General features: G+C 40.5%; 1 protein-coding gene across 1 annotated transcript in view; it reads left to right on the top strand.

The window, feature by feature from the left end:
- Positions 1 to 19,767, top strand: part of LOC126235230 (phenoloxidase 2-like) — a 211,408-nt gene that overhangs the window by 88,094 nt on the left and 103,547 nt on the right. The window contains exon 8 of the mRNA XM_049943961.1: positions 8,852 to 8,980. Within this exon, the coding sequence (XP_049799918.1) occupies positions 8,852 to 8,980 (129 nt within the window). The remainder of the gene's footprint in view (positions 1 to 8,851; positions 8,981 to 19,767) is intronic.

Here is a 19,767-nt window from a genome sequence, read left to right as displayed (position 1 = left end):
ATTAACTGATCAACTATGCCATCCCTATCCTCATTCAATTGTTGCATCTGCGAACCAAACTCAAAGCGCTTGTCTTTGTCATCATCATTGAACATCTGCACTATCTCCAATTTGAATGGTTTCACAGACAGCTTCTGTCACAGGACTTTCCACACTGTCATTGGAGCCATTTCAACACAAGCAACCCATTGTAACAAATTTGTTGTACCAGTGGTAAATAGCCTTCCTTGTTGGTGGCTTCATACTGTACTTGGTTCTAAACATCCATTGAACAGTTGTAACACCCTTGTTTTTGTCGAACTCTAACACACAGAAAGCTCGCTCTGCATCTGAACTCGCCATGTTTGTGACTATCGCTGACTATTTGCAAATTACCAAACAACACTGTCGTGGTATACATGGGAAAAACTTTCAGGGTTTCTCTTCAAAATGAAATATGTATGATATCTGTACAATGTTTGGTTCTTGTGCAATAAATAATTGAAAGCGTTCCTGGACTGTATGTACATCCCATATTTATAAAACATATGCTAAAATATAGTATAATTTATGTCATGGGAGCCAAGCAAAATGACTGTTCACTTCAAGTCAGTTTTTTTCATCATCAGTGAATGTCTTATGATCTCAAAAAGGAGCACAGTCATGGGAACTCAATTTTGCAAAAACTCTGTGGATACCATATACCCATGACACTGAGATTCTGTCTGATCTTGGCTGACTTGGTGATTTTAATGGTTTCTCTGGATGTATGTCTATCATACACTCCTGGAAATTGAAATAAGAACACCGTGAATTCATTGTCCCAGGTAGGGGAAACTTTATTGACACATTCCTGGGGTCAGATACATGACATGATCACACTGACAGAACCACAGGCACATAGACACGGGCAACAGAGCATGCACAATGTCGGCACTAGTACAGTGTATATCCACCTTTCGCAGCAATGCAGGCTGCTATTCTCCCATGGAGACGATCGTAGAGATGCTGGATGTAGTCCTGTGGAACGGCTTGCCATGCCATTTCCACCTGGCGCCTCAGTTGGACCAGCGTTCGTGCTGGACGTGCAGACCGCGTGAGACGACGCTTCATCCAGTCCCAAACATGCTCAATGGGGGACAGATCCGGAGATCTTGCTGGCCAGGGTAGTTGACTTACACCTTCTAGAGCACGTTGGGTGGCACGGGATACATGCGGACGTGCATTGTCCTGTTGGAACAGCAAGTTCCCTTGCCGGTCTAGGAATTGTAGAACGATGGGTTCGATGACGGTTTGGATGTACCGTGCACTATTCAGTGTCCCCTCGACGATCACCAGTGGTGTACGGCCAGTGTAGGAGATCGCTCCCCACACCACGATGCCGGGTGTTGGCCCTGTGTGCCTCGGTCGTATGCAGTCCTGATTGTGGCGCTCACCTGCACGGTGCCAAACACGCATACGACCATCATTGGCACCAAGGCAGAAGCGACTCTCATCGCTGAAGACGACACGTCTCCATTCGTCCCTCCATTCACGCCTGTCGCGACATCACTGGAGGCGGGCTGCACGATGTTGGGGCGTGAGCGGAAGACGGCCTAACGGTGTGCGGGACCGTAGCCCAGCTTCATGGAGACGGTTGCGAATGGTCCTCGCCGATACCCCAGGAGCAACAGTGTCCCTAATTTGCTGGGAAGTGGCGGTGCAGCCCCCTACGGCACTGCGTAGGATCCTACGGTCTTGGCGTGCATCCGTGCGTTGCTGCGGTCCGGTCCCAGGTCGACGGGCACGTGCACCTTCCGCCGACCACTGGCGACAACATCGATGTACTGTGGAGACCTCACGCCCCACGTGTTGAGCAATTCGGCGGTACGTCCACCCGGCCTCCCGCATGCCCACTATACGCCCTCGCTCAAAGTCCGTCAACTGCACATACGGTTCACGTCCACGCTGTCGCGGCATGCTACCAGTGTTAAAGACTGCGATGGAGCTCCGTATGCCACGGCAAACTGGCTGACACTGACGGCGGCGGTGCACAAATGCTGCGCAGCTAGCGCCATTCGACGGCCAACACCGCGGTTCCTGGTGTGTCCGCTGTGCCGTGCGTGTGATCATTGCTTGTACAGCCCTCTCGCAGTGTCCGGAGCAAGTATGGTGGGTCTGACACACCGGTGTCAATGTGTTCTTTTTTCCATTTCCAGGAGTGTATTTATATTTTAGAATTAATGAAAAATCCAAGATTATAGATAATTTTCGCAAAATAGAGGAGGTGTTTATCAGATTACACACATCAGAGGGAACAATTACAATACCTGATAACAGACACACAGACATTGTTGCCTCCCAATGTTACCATCTGACTCAGTGCTATCAATCTTCTGCATATCTCTTTGTCTCATCTCCCATTTCTCTTGTCATTATTGGCTTTTATCAAAACATTTTTTTTGTACTGGAGAGTGTGCTGGACTGCTTTATCGCTTACTGCATCTTGACACATGCAGTGCTATTTCAACAGAGAACTTCCTACAGCCTTTAGCATATTTAGCCTTAATTTACAATGACCCATTTGTGCTTCTATGTTGTTAATGTGCTTTATTACTGGTTAGTACTTTGAGAGTTCTAGGGTTACTATTTTATTTGTGCCTTTATAAGGTCCTCAATTTCAGAAGAGCACACAAAACTATTAAAAATAAATTGCAGAAGTTCAACACAGAAAGTTTTTCCTTTATGTGGTATTATGAAGAGAGGATTCAAATTAAAATCTGGGAATAGTGATTCCTGATTTGATAAGTGTCCAGGGAGTTAAGGGGAGTATGCTTGGTACATAATTCACCTGACAATTTGGTTGTGGCATTTTTTGAAGCTTTATAGATTTGAAATTAGGAATGCTCTTTTCTGTTTTACTTGTTTCTTATTTAGTATGAAAATTATATAACCAAGTTATTTTCTGCTGTTCAACCAAGCAGCGAATTTTAATGCAATTACATTGTAAACACTGTACAGCACATGAGACAAGACATAATTACTCCCTTATATGAAGAAGAAATATAAAGAAAACACAAAATTTTGCAAACAAATAATTGCATACATAAAATTTTGTGATGGATCTGGATAAGCATTTCATGATCATACTAAAACAAAAGATTTGTTAAAGTTTAGAATATTTGATGTACTAACAAAATTAACTGATGATGTTAAAACGGCATACAAAATCTCACCAAATCAAATTCTGTCACAAGAAAACTATTAATAGGTATTAAATAACTTCCTGAAATCAGTGTTTATATTTTCTACATTAAAATAAATGCAATGAAGGAGGGAAATGGCAACCTGTAATGCTAATAAAGCAATAGATAAGTATGAAATTGTGTTAATGGCTATTGTTTAAAGTTGTGAGACAAATTTAAATATCTGTGAAATATTTTAGTAGCCTTTAAAAGTTGATAGTGATAATTTTGTATACTGGGCAGTCAGAAACAGTCTGTAAAGATTGTAAAAGTGTTACAGGACATGGTTGTGCTGAGAAATAACTGTTAAGTTGTGCTCTTTCTGAGTTTATCAACGTTCATATTAGCCAATCAGGCCACTGCTTGTGTAAATTCAAACACCAGATACAGTTAGTGTCAATTGGACTCACAGCATAGATGATAGTGTACAAAACTGCTCAGCCTTTGGCTTGGGTTGAAACCTTACTACTGCATCAGATCCAATCTTCATATTGCTTTCTTGTTCAGTTTGAGGAATCTAAATGAAGAACACATTTGGCAATACCATCTCCCATGGACCACTTGAATTTACACGTACAATAGCCTGATTGGCTAATATCAATGCTAATTACCTCATAACTGGTTCAGTGTATCAAATCTTTTTATTAACCATTATTTCTCAGCACAAGAAACCCTATAACACCCTTACAATCTTTTCAGATTGTTTCTGACCACGCTGTATATACATCTGAATGTAGTGGCGCAACTAAACATTCTTTATAGATGAGTGCCTAATGAAATCCTTTCATAAATACTAAAAGGTGCTACAGTGAGGAGACATTATATATATTGTCTACAAGTAAAGATAAGGGAACATTAATTGCTGATGCAGTAATTGCCTTGGCATGCACACCAGTAGTATCTTTTAATGGAGATAGCACTATCTTCTTTATTTTCTGATGCCCATTTTCTACTTTCTTCAATGTCTGTGAAAATTGTCTCCAAAATGAGGCCCTAGTTAAATATAAGGAGCGATCTTTCTAGTTACTGAGAGGTAGCAGACACATGAAGAAACAGAAACAAAGAGCGATACAAAAAGAAATGCAGTTCACATACAACTAAACACAGATAGGTACCTAAAACCTGAAATTGATAGCAGAGAGATTTCTGGAATAAATCTATGAGTATATTGAAAGAATAAGTTTATAGGAAATGGAAGTGCTGTGTCTGTTACAGTAGACAAGAATTTCAAATGAACTGACATAGTTAGGACACCCACTAAAGGCAGAAATATATTAAATCAAATGGTAACAAATCAGTGTGACCACCATGAGGATGTCTACATTGAAATTGGTAATGCACATGAGGCACTTATAGCAACAGTGATTACCAAATTATATAGCTCAACTAGAACAAGAGGAAATATAACATAATTTGATAGATAAAAAGATCTACTCACCAAACAGTGTCGGAAGAACACATATGTAAAAGGTAAAGAATTTGAAAGCTTTCAGACCCAGTAGCTCCTTCTGGCAGAAAAGTTAAAGGGCAAGAAAGAGGGGTTAGGCAAAAGGACTGGTGAGATTTAGAAAAAGGGTTCAGAAAAGTTGCCCATACCCCCGGGTCACGGGAGACTTACTGGATGGGATGAGAAGGAATGACTGATTGTTGAGAACTGTGCTGGTTTACTGTGAGAATATTAGGAAAGGGTGGTTCATCTGTAAAGGAGACCACATATAGGATGCTTGTGCAAGCTTTTCTTCAGTATTGCTCAAGTGTATGAAATCCAGACGAGGTCAGATTGAAGGAAGATATTGAATCAATTCAGAGGCAGGTAGCTAGATTTGTTACTGGTAGGTTCAAACAATTCTTAAGCATTATAGATAAAATTATTTAATTGGATAGATAAAAAATCTACTCTCCAAGCGGCAGCAGAACATACATGTAAAAGACTGTTGTGATTGGTAGGCTTTTGGAGCCACTGACTCCTTCTTCAGGCAGAAGGGTTGAAGAGGAAGGAAGAAGGGTGAAGGAAAAGGACTGGAGAGGTCTAGGAAAAGGGATAGATTTTGGAAAAGTCACCTAGAACTGCAGGTCAGGAGAGACTACAACATATCCTCAGTTCTTGCCACCCACTTGGCCTTAATTTATGTTAATTTCTTGAGTCTCAGCATTTCTTCACAGTAACTATTTCTTGCTTCACTCTCTTTCATTTTGAGACCTGTCTGTTTTTTGCTGCACCCTCCCATCTGTATCACATACAATGCACTTAGCTTTTCATTCTTATTAATTCATGCATGATGTTTTGGCAGTAATCTCTGTCTTGTGAATAACCCTGTCTTCCACTTTTAAGCTCTCATAATTTCAACTCTCATCCAGTGCAGTCCCAAGCAATCAGTTTTTCCCTCTCAGCCCATTCAGTAAGTCTCCCCTGACCAAAGTTCTAAGTCACTTTTCTGAACTCTATCCCTTTTCTTAAACCTCACCCGTCATTTTCCCTCATCTCTATTCATTCCCCTTCAACCCTTCTGCCAGAAGAAGGAACATCTGGCTCTGAAAGCTTGCATATTTCAATATCCATTGCCTGTGTATTCTCCTGCTACCACTTGGTGAGTAGATTTTTTATCTATAAAATTAAATTATACTTTCAAAAACAAGAAGAAAGATTTACACATTCAGGAAAGTAAATATACAGGCAGCAATTATAGCTCAAGGATAAGGCTGAAACATTTAACTCCAGGCAGGAGCATGGAGCTCAAATTTAGAAGAATTGTTAACCACACATCAGTTATTGTTATTGTTGTTGTGGTCTTCAGTCCTGAGACTGGTTTGATGCAGCTCTCCATGCTACTCTATCCTGTGCAAGCTTCTTCATCTCCCAGTACCTACTGCAACCTACATCCTTCTGAATCTGCTTGGTGTATTCATCCCTTGGTCTCCCTCTATGATTTTTCCCCTCTATGCTGCCCTCCAATACTAAATTGGGGATCCCTTGATGCCTCAGAACATGTCCTACCAACCGATCCCTTCTTCTAGTCAAGTTGTGCCACATACTTCTCTTCTCCCCAATCCTATTCAACACCTCCTCATTAGTTATGTGATATACCCATCTAATCTTCAGCATTCTTCTGTAGCACCACATTTCGAAAGCTTCTATTCTCTTCTTGTCTAAACTATTTATCGTCCATGTTTCACTTCCATACATGGCTACACTCCATACAAATTCTTTCAGAAACGACTTCCTGGAACTTAAATCTATACTCGATGTTAACAAATTTCTCTTCTTCAGAAACACTTTCCTTGCCATTGCCAGTCTACATTTTATATCCTCTCTACTTTGACCATCATCATTTATTTTGCACCCCAAATAGAAAACTCCTTTACTACTTTCAGTGTCTCATTTCCTAATCTAATTCCCTCAGCATCACCCGACTTAATTTGACTACATTCCATTATCCTCGTTTTGCTTTTGTTGTTGTTCATCTTATATCCTCCTTTCAAGACACTATCCATTCTGTTCAACTGCTCTTCCAAGTCCTTTGCTGTCTCTGACAGAATTACAACATTTCTGCTTTCCCTTCTGTGCTTAGAACTGGGTTTCCATCTGAGATCTTAATATTCATACAAGTGGTTCTCTTTTCTCCAAAGGTCTCTTTAATTTTCCTGTAGGCAGTATCTATCTTACCCCTAGTGAGATAAGCCTCTACATCCTTACATTTATCCTCTAGCCATTCCTGCTTAGCCATTTTGCACTTCCTCTCGATCTCATTTTTGAGACGTTTGTATTCCTTTTTGCCTGCTTCATTTACTGCATTTTTATATTTTCTCCTTTCATCAATTAAATTCAATATTTCTTCTGTTACCCAAGGATTTCTACTAGCCCTCGTCTTTTTACCTACTTGATACTCTGCTGCCTTCACTTCTTCATCCCTCAAAGCTACCCATTCTTCTTCTACTGTATTTCTTTTCCCCATTCCTGCCATTTGTTCCCTTACGCTCTCCCTGAAAATCTGTACAACCTCTGGTTCTTTCAGTTTATCCAGGTCTCATCTCCTTAAATTCCCACCTTTTTGCAGTTTCTTCAGTTTTAATCTACAGTTCATAGCCAATAGATTGTGGTCAGAGTCCACATCTGCCCCTGGAAATGTCTTACAATTTAAAACCTGGTTCCTAAATCTCTGTCTTACCATTATATAATCTACCTGAAATCTGTCAGTATCTCCAGGCTTCTTCCATGTATACAACCTTCTTTTATGATTCTTGAACCAAGTGTTAGCTATGATTAAGTTGTGCTCTGCGCAAAATTCTACCAGGCGGCTTCCTCTTTCATTTCTTAGCCCCAATCCATATTCACCTACTAAGTTTCCTTCTCTCCCTTTTCCTACTACTGAATTCCAGTCACCCATGACTATTAAATTTTCGGCTCCCTTCACTACCTGAATAATTTCTTTTATTTCGTCATAAATTTCTTCAATTTCTTCGTCATCTGCAGAGCTAGTTGGCATATAAACTTGTACTACCGTAGTAGGCGTGGGCTTCGTGTCTATCTTGGCCACAATAATGCATTCACTATGCTGTTTGTAGTAGCTTACCCACATTCCTATTTTTTTATTCGTTATTAAACCTACTCCTGCATTACCCCTATTTGATTTTGTATTTATAACCCTGTAATCACCTGACCAAAAGTCTTGTTCCTCCTGCCACCGAACTTCACTAATTCCCACTATATCTAACTTTAATCTATCCATTTCCCTTTTTAAATTTTCTAACCTTACTGCCCAATTAAGGGATCTGACATTCCACGCTCTGATCCGTAGAACGCCAGTTTTCTTTCTCCTGATAACTACGTCCTCTTGAGTAGTCCCCACCCGGAGATCCAAATGGGGGACTATTTTACCTCCAGAATATTTTACCCAAGAGTACGCCATCATCATTAACCATACAGTAAAGCTGCATGCCCTCGGGAAAAATAACGGCTGTAGTTTCCCCTTGATTTCAACCGTTCGCAGTACCAGCACAGCAAGGCTGTTTTGGTTAGTGTTACAAGGCCAGATCAGTCAACCATCCAGACTGTTGCCCCTGCAACTACTGAAAAGGCTGCTGCCCCTCTTCAGGAACCATGTGTTTGTCTGGCCCCTCAACAGATACCCCTCCATTGTGGTTGCACCTACGGTACAGCTATCTGTATCACTGAGGCACGCAAACCTCCCCACCAACGGCAATGTCCACGGTTCATGGGGGGGGGGGGGGGGGGACTTCAGTTATATAAGTATCTAATAGAAGGTATCATGACGGGAGGAATCCTCCAAGGTATACAGTCTCTGTATAGAACAGGTGTGCCACAAAATGTAGGACTACAGATAGAAAGATGCTAAAAATGCATTTTGCTCTCAAAAGGGCATAGTTTGAAACCTTCAAAGACTAATGTAGCAGAATTGCATTGAAAGACCTCTCATGAATTTTTGGTCATATCTTTAGGTTGTCAGTAAGACAGTTTGATGAGAATTACCAATCTTAGAATGTATCCTACATGGTTTTAAGGTGAGTATCATATTCAGCAACAACAGGACAACAATCTCATCAATATTATCTCTTTTACATTTGTTTCTCTTAAACTTTTTTAATTGCATAATTTAGTCATTGTTTGATTATGACTATCCTCTCAACAGGAAACATTTGGAGTTATTGGGGATCCTGCAACTTCTATGAGAGATCCACTATTTTACAGATGGCATGCATATATAGATCACATTTTTCAGCAACATAAAACTCTGTTACCACCCTATACTGTAGAACAGGTAAGAAGAATTATGCTATTTTTTATTTTTTATTTTTTTGGAAAGAGACAATGCATTTTCATCATGGATGTGGAAATAAATTGCAACTCTTGATTTCAAGAAACTATTTGTAATTATAACAAATGTTTTCAACTTGAAGTATCGTTCCTGATATCAGCTTCAGTCATTTAATTAAGTAAGACATTTCAGCAAGTTGTTCATTCTTACCCTCTACCTAGACTGTTGTCCAGACCACTTCAGTGCACCAAGAATTTTAGTGTTTTCTAAAACAGTGTGATCATTAAGGTCATTCATTACTTTTAAAGCTAGTTTACACAGATTCCTACCTTCTGGGTAGCTTCTGATGTAGGAAATTTTCATTCATACAATCATTCGTAGGTATATGTCTAGGGGTTCGCTGTCAAATATATTATTTTATGGGCAAAACCTTTCATCATTGGCATTAAGGATGACACTTCCACAAGCAGTATTTAAAAAATTCTGAAGTGAATACTTTTGTTTTTGCAGAGAATGCATCATTTCAATTACACATGTGCAATTAAAACCATGTTGTTAAATCACAAATTGGACCCAGTGAAATATTTTGTTATATTGCTTACATGAATTTTTAAATATAGGCTTATTCAACTTTTTCCAGGACCCATTAACAGATTTGTGAGATCTTTTAACAAGAACTTAAACCTCTACGATGTCTTATCATTCTGAGTTCTTTTAATGTTCCGTTAATTATTCTCAGTGTAGTAATTCAGTTCATCTTCCTGTATCTCAGTCCACTCCATCTTTCCATGGAGCTTTATTAATGAGTCAATACAAATTGACATCTGCACTGATAGATAACAAAACCCAACTGACTCAATAACCTGCTACCACAGTTCATTGCATTTCACATTTCATGTAATTCAGATTAAGAAGTATGGACTTCTTGACTACTGACAAAATGGTTGCTCCTTAATGTGTGTTGATCAACGTCTACCTGAAAGCATGTATTAAACATTACTGTCTTAGGACTAAAGCATTTTCATTTTAATTCTGATTGGAACCCTGAGGTCTTCTCAAGTATGGTTTCAAACTATAGAAATACACGTAATTAGTAAACAATGGATGATTAGACATTAATCAACAAGACTTTTCTAGTTCTTGAACAGAAATATTTTGTCATTCCTTTAATTAATGAAATAATTTTTTATTAAAGAAGTTGTATCTTACCTCTGCTTACTCTTCACTCATTCAAATTTCCATAGAAGCCTTCCACAATTTTGTAATACTAGTATCACTGGATGGGACAACTACTGTACAGCCTGTAATGAATGAAGAGAATGCTGTGGAAAGTTGAAAATTTGAGGCATTTCATGAAGCATGCTTGAGTGACATATTTAGTGGAGCACTGCTTGCAAGAGGCAGTTCATCATATAGTTTCCTTTTATGAAAAATTGTCATAACAAAATTGATTATTTATTGCAGATAATATCATGTTTTATACATTGGTGTTGCTAATTTTTTAGTATCATTCAGTTAATAGTATTGAAGCTGAAAATATGTTTAATGTGAGATAAATACTAACAAAGAGATAGAGGGGCTGGCCAGTACTTACCTCAGCTCAGTACGGCCAATAGATACACAAAAAACAGAACCAAAAATTTACGTTTCTAGCTTTCGGAACAAATGTTCCTTCATCAGGGACGAGAGAGGGAAAAGAAAGGGAAGAAGGGAAAGTGGACTCAGTTACTCACAACCCAGGTTATGAAGCAACAGGGAAAGGAAAACATGGAGGGTAGCAAGGATGGAGGTATGGTTGTCAGAGGGAAGCCAAAGATATTCTACTGTAAGTACTGTGCCAGCTTCAAACCAAAGAGGATGCATACAGAAGTAAAGAGGTTTATAGTATAAAGATAAACACAACTATGTAGGATGAAAAGATGTGTGAATCACTAAGGAGAAAAGGGAAAGAGGAGAAGACTGAAGAGTAAATGGGAGTGAGGTGGTTTAACGTAGGTTCAGTCCAGGGGGATGGCGGGATGAAAGGATGCATTGGAGTGCAAGTTCCCATCTCCGCAGTTCAGAGGGACTGGTGTTGGGTGGGAGAAGCCAAATGGCACATATGGTGTAGCAGGTTCCTAGGTCCCTAGAATTATGCTGGAGGGCATGCTCTGCTACTGGGTATTGGACATCTCCTAGGCGGACAGTTCGTCTTTGTCCGTTCATGTGCTCAGCCAGTTTAGTTGTCGTCATTCCGATGTAAAAGGCTGTGCAGTGCAGCCATGTCAGCTGATAAATGACATGTGTAGTTTCATGCATGGCCCTGCCTTGAATTGTGTATGTTTTACCAGCAGTGGGGCTGGAGTAGGTGGTTGTGTGGGGATGCATGGGGCAGGTTTTGCAGCGGGGTCGGTTACAGGGGTAGGAACCGCTGGGTAGAGTAGGTAGTCTGGGAATATTGTAGGGTTTGGTTCAAATGGCTCTGAGCACTATGGGACTCAACTGCTGAGGTCATAAGTCCCCTAGAACTTAGAACTAGTTAAACCTAACTAACCTAAGGACAACACACACATCCATGCCCGAGGCAGGATTCGAACCTGCGACCGTTGTGGTCGCGCGGTTCCAGACTGTAGCGCCAGAACCGCTCGGCCACCAGCGGCCGGCTATTGTAGGGTTTAACAAGGATGTTACGGAGGTTAGGGGGGGCGACGAAAGGCAACTCTGGGTGGTGTGGGGAGAATTTTGTCAAGGGATGATCTCATTTCAGGGATTGACTTGAGAAAGTAATATCCCTGGCGGAGTAATTTGTTGATGTATTCGAGGCCAGGATAATATTGGGTGACAAGGGGGATGCTTCTGTGTGGTCTGGGGGTAGGAACATTGTTGTTGGACGGGGAGGAATGTATTGCTCGGGAGATCTGTTTGTGGGCAAGTTCTGCAGGATAGTTGCGGGAGAGGAAATCACTGGTCAGGTTATTGGTGTAATTGTTGAGGGATTCGTCACTGGAGCAGATACGTTTGCCATGAATACCTAGGCTGTAGGGAAGGGAGCGTTTGATGTGGAATGGATGGCAGCTATCAAAGTGAAGGTACTGTTGTTTGTTTGTGGGTTTGATATGGACAGAGGTGTGGATGTGAGCTTCAACAAGATGAAGGTCAACATCCAGGAAGGTGGCTTAGGTTTTGGAGAAGGACCAGGTCAAATTCAGATTTGAAAAGGAGTTGAGGTTATGGAGGAAATTAAGGAGTGTTTCTTCACCATGAGTCCAGACCACAAAGATGTCATCTATAAACCTATACCAGGCCAGGGGAAGCAGCTGTTGGGTCTTCAGGAAAGCCTCCTCCATGCGGCCCATGAAGAGGTTGGCATAGGACGGAGCCATCCTGTTTGCCATGGCCGTTCCCCTGATTTGTTTGTAGGTCTGGCCTTCAAAAGTGAAGTAATTATGGGTGAGGATGAAGTTGGTAAGTGTGATAAGGAACGAGGTTTTTGGAAGATCTTCGGGTTGGCGTTGGGAGAGGTAGTGCTCAAGGGCAGAGAGACCATGGGTATGTGGGATGTTTGTGTAAAGGGATGTAGTATCTATGGTGACAAGAAAGGTTTCAGGTGGGAGAGGAGTGGGAATGGATTTGAGGCATTCTAGGAAGTGGTTTGTGTCTTTGATGTAGGATGGGAGTCTGCGGGTGATACGTTGGAGGTGTTGGTCTACCAGAGCTGAGATAAATTCTGTTGGGGCTTTGAAGCCTGCTACAATGGGACGGTCAGGATGGTTCTCTTTGTGGATTTTGGGTAATAGGTCGAAGGTAGGGGTATGTGGCTCAGGTGGAGTGAGTAAGTCTATGGATGCCGTTGAGAGGGACCTTGGATTTTTAGGATTTTCTGCAGCTCAGTCTGGATGGAGGGAATGGGATCCTGGGTAACAGCTTTGTAGGTTGAGGTGTCAGAGAGTTGACGCAGTCCTTCTGCCACATACTCCACACGGTCAAATACCACAGTTGTGGAGCCTTTATCCGCCGGGAGGATGACAATAGAGCGGTCTGTTTTCAGCTCCTTAATGGCATGGGATTCAGCTGAGGTGATGGTGGGGGTTGTCGGGATGTTCTTCAAGAAGGACTGGGAGGCAACACTGGATGTGAGGAATTCCTGAAATGTCTGCAAGGGATGGTTTTGGGGGAGGGGAGGAGGATCCCTTTGAGAAGGCGATTGGAACTGTTCTAGACAGGGTTCAACACTGGGTCTAGTATTTGGGGGCTGTGTTTGGGTAGTGAAGTGATATTTCCAGTTGAGGTTCTGGGTGAATGAGAGGAGATCTTTAACCAGGGCAGTGTGGTTGAATTTAGGCGTGGGGCTAAAGGTTAAGCCTTTTGATAGAACAGATGTCTCTGGAGGAGAGAGGGATCTGGATGAGAGGTTTAGAACTGAATTGGGACTGGTGATATGTGGCATTTGACTGTGGTTATAGTTGAGATTTGGTCTGTGTGGGGTATGTGCTGGGATGGGGAGATTGAGTAGGGTGGCTAGGCTAGGTTTGTTGGCTATGGGGGGGTTTGTTGAAGGTTCTGTTGTGGTTGGTGTTTGTGAGGGATAGGGAGAGGGACCCCACTTCTTAGGTGTTGCACTAGCACTGTGGATAGTTTTTGCAGGTGGTGTGTGGCATGGAACTCAAGTTTGCAGCTGGCTTCTAGGATGATGTTCCTGAGTGTGTTCTCCAAGCAAGGGTTTTAGAGGTGGAGGACTTTGAAGAGAGATAGGAGCTGTTGGGAGTGGTGGTTACATGAAGTTGTGTAGAGATTCAGGACAAGTTGGGTAAGGGTTAAGGATTGAAGGTTCTGGAAGTCCAGGAGAGACTGGTGGAAGGAGAAATTGCACCCAGAGATGGGAAATTTTAAGGTAAGTCCTTTAGGGGTAATTTCAAAGGTTAAGCAGGACCGGAGGAAAAGTATGTGGGATTGCAGTTTGGCTACGGTGAATGCATGTTTCCAGAATGAATGTAAATAATGTGGTATAGGATTAGGGTACATAGTGGGTAACTGGTGGGTAGGGAAATTAAATAACTAAAGTTAAAATAGTAATCATAAGAAGGAATAAAACACGGAGGGGAGGACGAGAAAGAAAGAAAATGTGTTGGTAATGTTCAATACCAAAGGAAGACCACTAAATAAGAAAAATACAGAAAAAGTTGACCAGACCAAGCAAGTATGTCCAGATCAGGGGAAAAGAACACACGTTGCTCAAAAACAGGGATCACGCGTGCCGCAAAAAAGATGGCGCGCGCCACAAAAAAGTTCGCGGGTGGCGCAGAAATGTCCCAGCAAAATTTTCCTGTGGCAGAGAAAGATAGCCAATGGCACAAAAATATAGCCAGCAACACGAAATTGACGGAAATTGATGATACTGATAGGTGTGGAAGAGATTGTTGGCAGTGATTGTTGGCTGGAAAACAGCGAATAACGAACATTAAAACTATAGAATGTTAAATAAATAAATCAATAAATAAAAAAGGAGAAGTGGACTATAAACGGAACAAGATACTAGGAGGATAATGAAACTAGCACAGTTGGTGACGAAAATATTTATTTATGTATATATAAAACACTGAAGAAGAGAAAGTGTTTAGGTGACAGATGTAAGTGATAGATAACAAAAGAGACAAAACAATGAAGGATGTGGACCATATAGGTGATCTAAATGATTTTCCATTAAATATTTGTGAGATTTCACTTTATTTTGCATTCTAATGACAAAGGCAAATGGCTATTACATCATCCTTCAGTTTCATGCACTAATTTCCTTTCAATACAAATATCAGGAAAATGTACCTACCTATTGTAACCTATTTTTTTGTTAATTCAGTAACTGACCACTCACAACAAGACTGCTGTTCAGAAATATTTATTTTTTTAATTACTTTTCTTAAATATACTTGAGTTTCTGCTCAACTTTTTGTTTATTTGTTGTAATTTTTCAAAATACTTCACTAAAAGCTATAGATATAATACTAACCCAAGAAATTTCAGGCTGTGAGAAAAACTACAATGCATAAATTTTTCCATTTGTTTCATTTATAATTATTTTTGTGTATGTATTGTTTACAGGTCTTTTACTGACAGATACTTCCTGAAATTAGGTGTTACACTCAGAGGAACAGTACAGTCTCTACTGTAATACTGTGTTTCTTTTCCTACATGTTTCCAATCAGATCATCTCGCATAAAGCAGACATTGCAATGTTTCTTCAGAATTGATTTCTTCTGTTTTGGTGGAATGGTTTCTGGGAAATACATTGCTGATTGCCCCTGAGGAGGTCCTGAGTGGATGAGGGATGCCCAGAACTTGGAAAGATTATGTTTGGTTTGTTTTCATTGTAGATTATTCCATGATGTCCACGATGTCCCAGAACTGCTCTCATTAATAAATGGTCACAATGCCCACATAGTACTAGGGACAGAAAGTTGGCTGAAACCAAATGTAAACAGTAATGAAATTCTAAACTCAGATTGGAATGTATACTGCAGAGACAGGTTGGACAGTGAAGGGGGAGGCGTGTTTATAGCGATAAAAAGTGCAATAGCATCGAAGGAAATTGACGGAGATCCGAAATGTGAAATAATTTGGGTGAAGGTCATGGTTAAAGCAGGCTGAAACATGGTAATTGGATGGATCTATAGGCCCCCGGCTCAGCAGCTGTTGTGGCAGAGCACCTGAAGGAAAATTTGGAAAATATTTGGAGTAGATTTCCTGACCATGTTATAGTTCTGGGTGGAGATTTTAATTTACCAGATATAGACTGGGAGACTCAAAAGTTTATAACAGGTGGCAGAGACAAAGAATCCAGTGAAATTTTTTTAAGTGCATTATCTGAAAACTACTTTGAGCAGTTAAACAGGGAACCAACTCGTGGCGATAACATATTAGACTTTCTGGTAATAAACAGACCCAAACTATTTGAAACAGTAAACGCAGAACAGGGAATCAGTGATCATAAAGCGATTATTGCATCGATGATTTCAGCCGTAAATAGAAATATTAAAAAAGGTAGGAAGATTTTTCTGTTTAGCAAAAGTGGCAAAAACAGATTTCAGAGTACTTGATGGCTCAATACAAAATTTTTGTCTCAAGTACAGATAGTGTTGAGGATCAGTGGACAAAGTTCAAAACCATTGTTCAATATGCGTTAGATGAGTATGTGCCAAGGAAGATCATAAGAGATGGAAAAGAGCCACCATGGTCCACACAACCGAGTTAGAAAACTGCTATTGAAACAAAGGGAACTTCACAGCAAACATAAACATAGCTAAGGCCTTGCAGACAAACAAAAATTACACGAAGTGAAATGTAGTGTGAGGAGGGCTATGCGAGAGGCATTCAATGAATTCGAAAGTAAAGTTCTATGTACTGACTTGGCAGAAAATCCTAAGAAATTTTGGTCTTATGTTAAAGCAGTAGGTGGATCAAAACAAAATGCCCAGACATTCTGTGACCAAAATTGTACTGGAACAGAGGATGACAGACTAAAGGCCAAAATACTAAATGTCTTTTTCCAAAGCTGTTTCACAGAGGAAGACTGCACTGTAGTTCCTTCTCTAGATTGTCGCACAGATGACAAAATGGTAGATATCAAAATAGATGACAGAGGGATAGAAAAATAATTAAAATTGCTCAAAAGAGGAAAGGCCGCTGGATCTGATGGGACATCAGTTTGATTTTACACAGAGTATGTGAAGGAATTTGCCCCACTTCTTGCAGTGGTGTACCATAGGTCTCTAGAAGAGCATAGCATTCCAAAAGATTGGAAAAGGGCACAGTTCATGCCCATTTTCAAGAATGGACATTGAACAGATGTTTCAGAACTATAGACCTATATCTCCAACGTCGATCAGTTGTAGAATTTTGGAAGACATATTATGTTAGAGTATAATGACTTTTCTAGGGACTAGAAATCTACTCTGTAGGAATCAGCATGGGTTTCAAAAAAGACGATCGAGTGATACCCAGCTCGCGCTATTCGTCCATGTGACTCAGAGGGCCATAGACACTGGTTCCCAGGTAGATGCCGTGTTTCTTCACTTCTGCAAGGTATTTGATACAGTTCCCCACAGTCATTTAAAGAACAAAGTAAGAGCATATGGACTATCAGACCAATTGTGTGATAGGATTGAAGGGTTCCTAGATAACAGAATGCAGCGTGTCATTCTCAATGGAGAGAAATCTTCCGAAGTAAGAGCGATTTCAGGTGTGCCGCAGGGGAGAGTCGTAGGACCATTGCTATTCACGATATATATAAATGACCTTGTGGGTAACATCGGAAGTTCACTGAGGCTTTTTGCAGATGATACTGTAGTATATCGAGAGGTTGTAACAATGGAAAATTGTACTGAAATGCAGGCGGATCTGCAATGAATTGATGCATGGTGCAGGGAATAGCAAATGAATCTTGACATAGACAAGTGTAATGTGCTGCAAATACATAGAAAGAAAGATCCTTTATCATTTAGCTACAATATAGCAGGTCAGCAACTGGAAGCAGTTAATTTCAAAAATTAGGAGTGATCTAAAATAGAATGTCCATACAAAATCAATTGTCGGTAAAGCAGATGCCAGACTGAGATTCATTGGAAGAATCCTAAGGAAATGCAGTCTGAAAACAAAGGAAGTATGTTACAGTACACTTGTTCGCCCACTGCTTGAATACTGCTCACCGGTGTGAGCTCTGTACCAGATAGGGTTGATAGAAGCGATAGAGAAGATCCAACGGAGAGCAGTGCACTTCATTACAGGATCATTTAGTAATCATGAAAGTGTTACGGAGATGATAGATAGACTCCAGTGGAAGACTCTGCAAGAGAGACACTCAGTAGCTGGGTACGGGCTTTTGTTGAAGTTTCGAGAACATACCTTCTCCGAGGAGTCAAGCAGTATATTGCTCCCTCCTACGTATATCTCATGAAGAGACCATGAGGATAAAATCAGGGAGATTAGAGCCCACATGGAGGCATATCAACAATCTTTCTTTCTGCGAACAATACGAGACTGGAATAGAAGGGAGAACCAATAGAGGTACTCAAAGTACCCTCCGCCACACACCGTCAGGTGGCTTGCGGAGTATGGATGTAGATGTAGAAGAACTTCCTACTGGTCTTGGATCCTCCTGACAGCATAGTATACATGGAAGTCACAGCTTAACTTCACTATTCAGGTCTTACCTGTGCACAGCAGAAATATAACTATAATTAAATCAAGCATTTATTGCAAAAACAGCACATTTGCTTAGCTAGTGTGTTTCCTAACACTTCATCAAAGAAAGTAATAGTACAGACAACACAGGTTTACTGGGGAGATATGAAACAATATCTCATTAAATTACACAGGAATGGATTCAGACTACAACTAAATGCCACATATGAAACTAGTATGAATACAGAGTGAAGAATGCCCACTAGATTTCAAAGAAACAAAAAGAAATACATGTGCATGAGTTAACTTGAGACAGCATTTATAAAAAAATCAGCTTCCCCAAGATAATTTGGAATAGTAAGTCAAGTGGTTAAATAAATTTATTCATGTTTCTCCTTCCCTGGGGATTTTTATCAAATTTTGCTTTTTAGTTTAAAAAAATATGCTACAGACAACACACATAAACAAAAGAGGCTTAGTAATTCAATCACAGCTAGTGGTAACACTGCATCTGCATTACAAAAAAAGTGAAGCACCCAAAGCCATGGTAGGATGTCAGTGTAAATCTATGCACATACTCACCATCGGTGAGCATGCAAATAATTAAGAGTTGCAGTTCTTTGTGATAAATAGAATGACCACCAGAGAACATTAGGGTTGTTGATATTTAGTGTTGTTACCAGGCTTGGTACAGTAAGCAAGGAGCAGGCACAACATCAAATGTTGAGTGATCACTGAGAAGGACACGGAGGTACTGTGTGACTGCTGGCCACCAAGTTTGCTGCTTGGAAAACTATGAGTATTGCTGTAGAATTTACCAAAGCACAGTCAGAACTCAGTTCACTTTGGGTAGCCACCACAAGCAAATCATTACCAGCAAAGCAAAACCACCATGTTCTTGTCACTACTGATATAAGCTCAATATGACATCACTCTGCTAAGCCAGACTCTGCCTTGACTTCCTCTGTGGTACTTGACTGTAGGTCTAATGTTTCCTCTGCATATCTGTGCACTGTGGCCTATTTCACATGAAGACTCTGAACTTGCTCACATTTTTATCAAGTGACACTTGTTGAACTTCTGAAACTTCGTAGTTCAGTTCCATTTATTTAATTCACTTACTTATGGACTTTAATTTTTCCTGGATACAAGGATACGGTGATTTTAATTGTATTATTTTTTGACAGCTACTAAATACTGTAACTGTAAAAGCGTTTATTTATTGCTGTTGGTAGCAGCAAATACCCATGACATGGTAGTCCTATGTGTGCAACACAGCTACAAAATCAGTGATCATAAACATTACATGTGAAAAGGATTATCTGTATCTGGACTGTGCTAAAAGAAGGAGGCAGCATTTCTTAAGCTAACTGAGCACCAGCAAAACAGCTGCAACTACAGAAAAAATGCAAGGAACACAGCAGAAACAATTAAAACAGTAGTTAATTAGCAGTAACAAATGCAGCAGTAATAGATACTGCTTATGAAGTAGCTTTGTCTTGCTCTGATTGGACTCCACCCTCCTCACACAACTCATACTGGCTTTTGTCCTATCACTAATCAGATACTCCAAGGAATGTAGTTCCTATGCAGATTGCCTGCACTATCATCTTGTGGCAGGACTTATTTCTGACACT

This window comes from Schistocerca nitens, chromosome 2 (assembly GCF_023898315.1).
Source record: "Schistocerca nitens isolate TAMUIC-IGC-003100 chromosome 2, iqSchNite1.1, whole genome shotgun sequence".
Taxonomy (NCBI): domain Eukaryota; kingdom Metazoa; phylum Arthropoda; class Insecta; order Orthoptera; family Acrididae; genus Schistocerca; species Schistocerca nitens.
The sequence above is the reverse complement of the archived record's forward strand: the minus strand, read 5'-3'. Positions and strand labels throughout refer to the sequence as shown.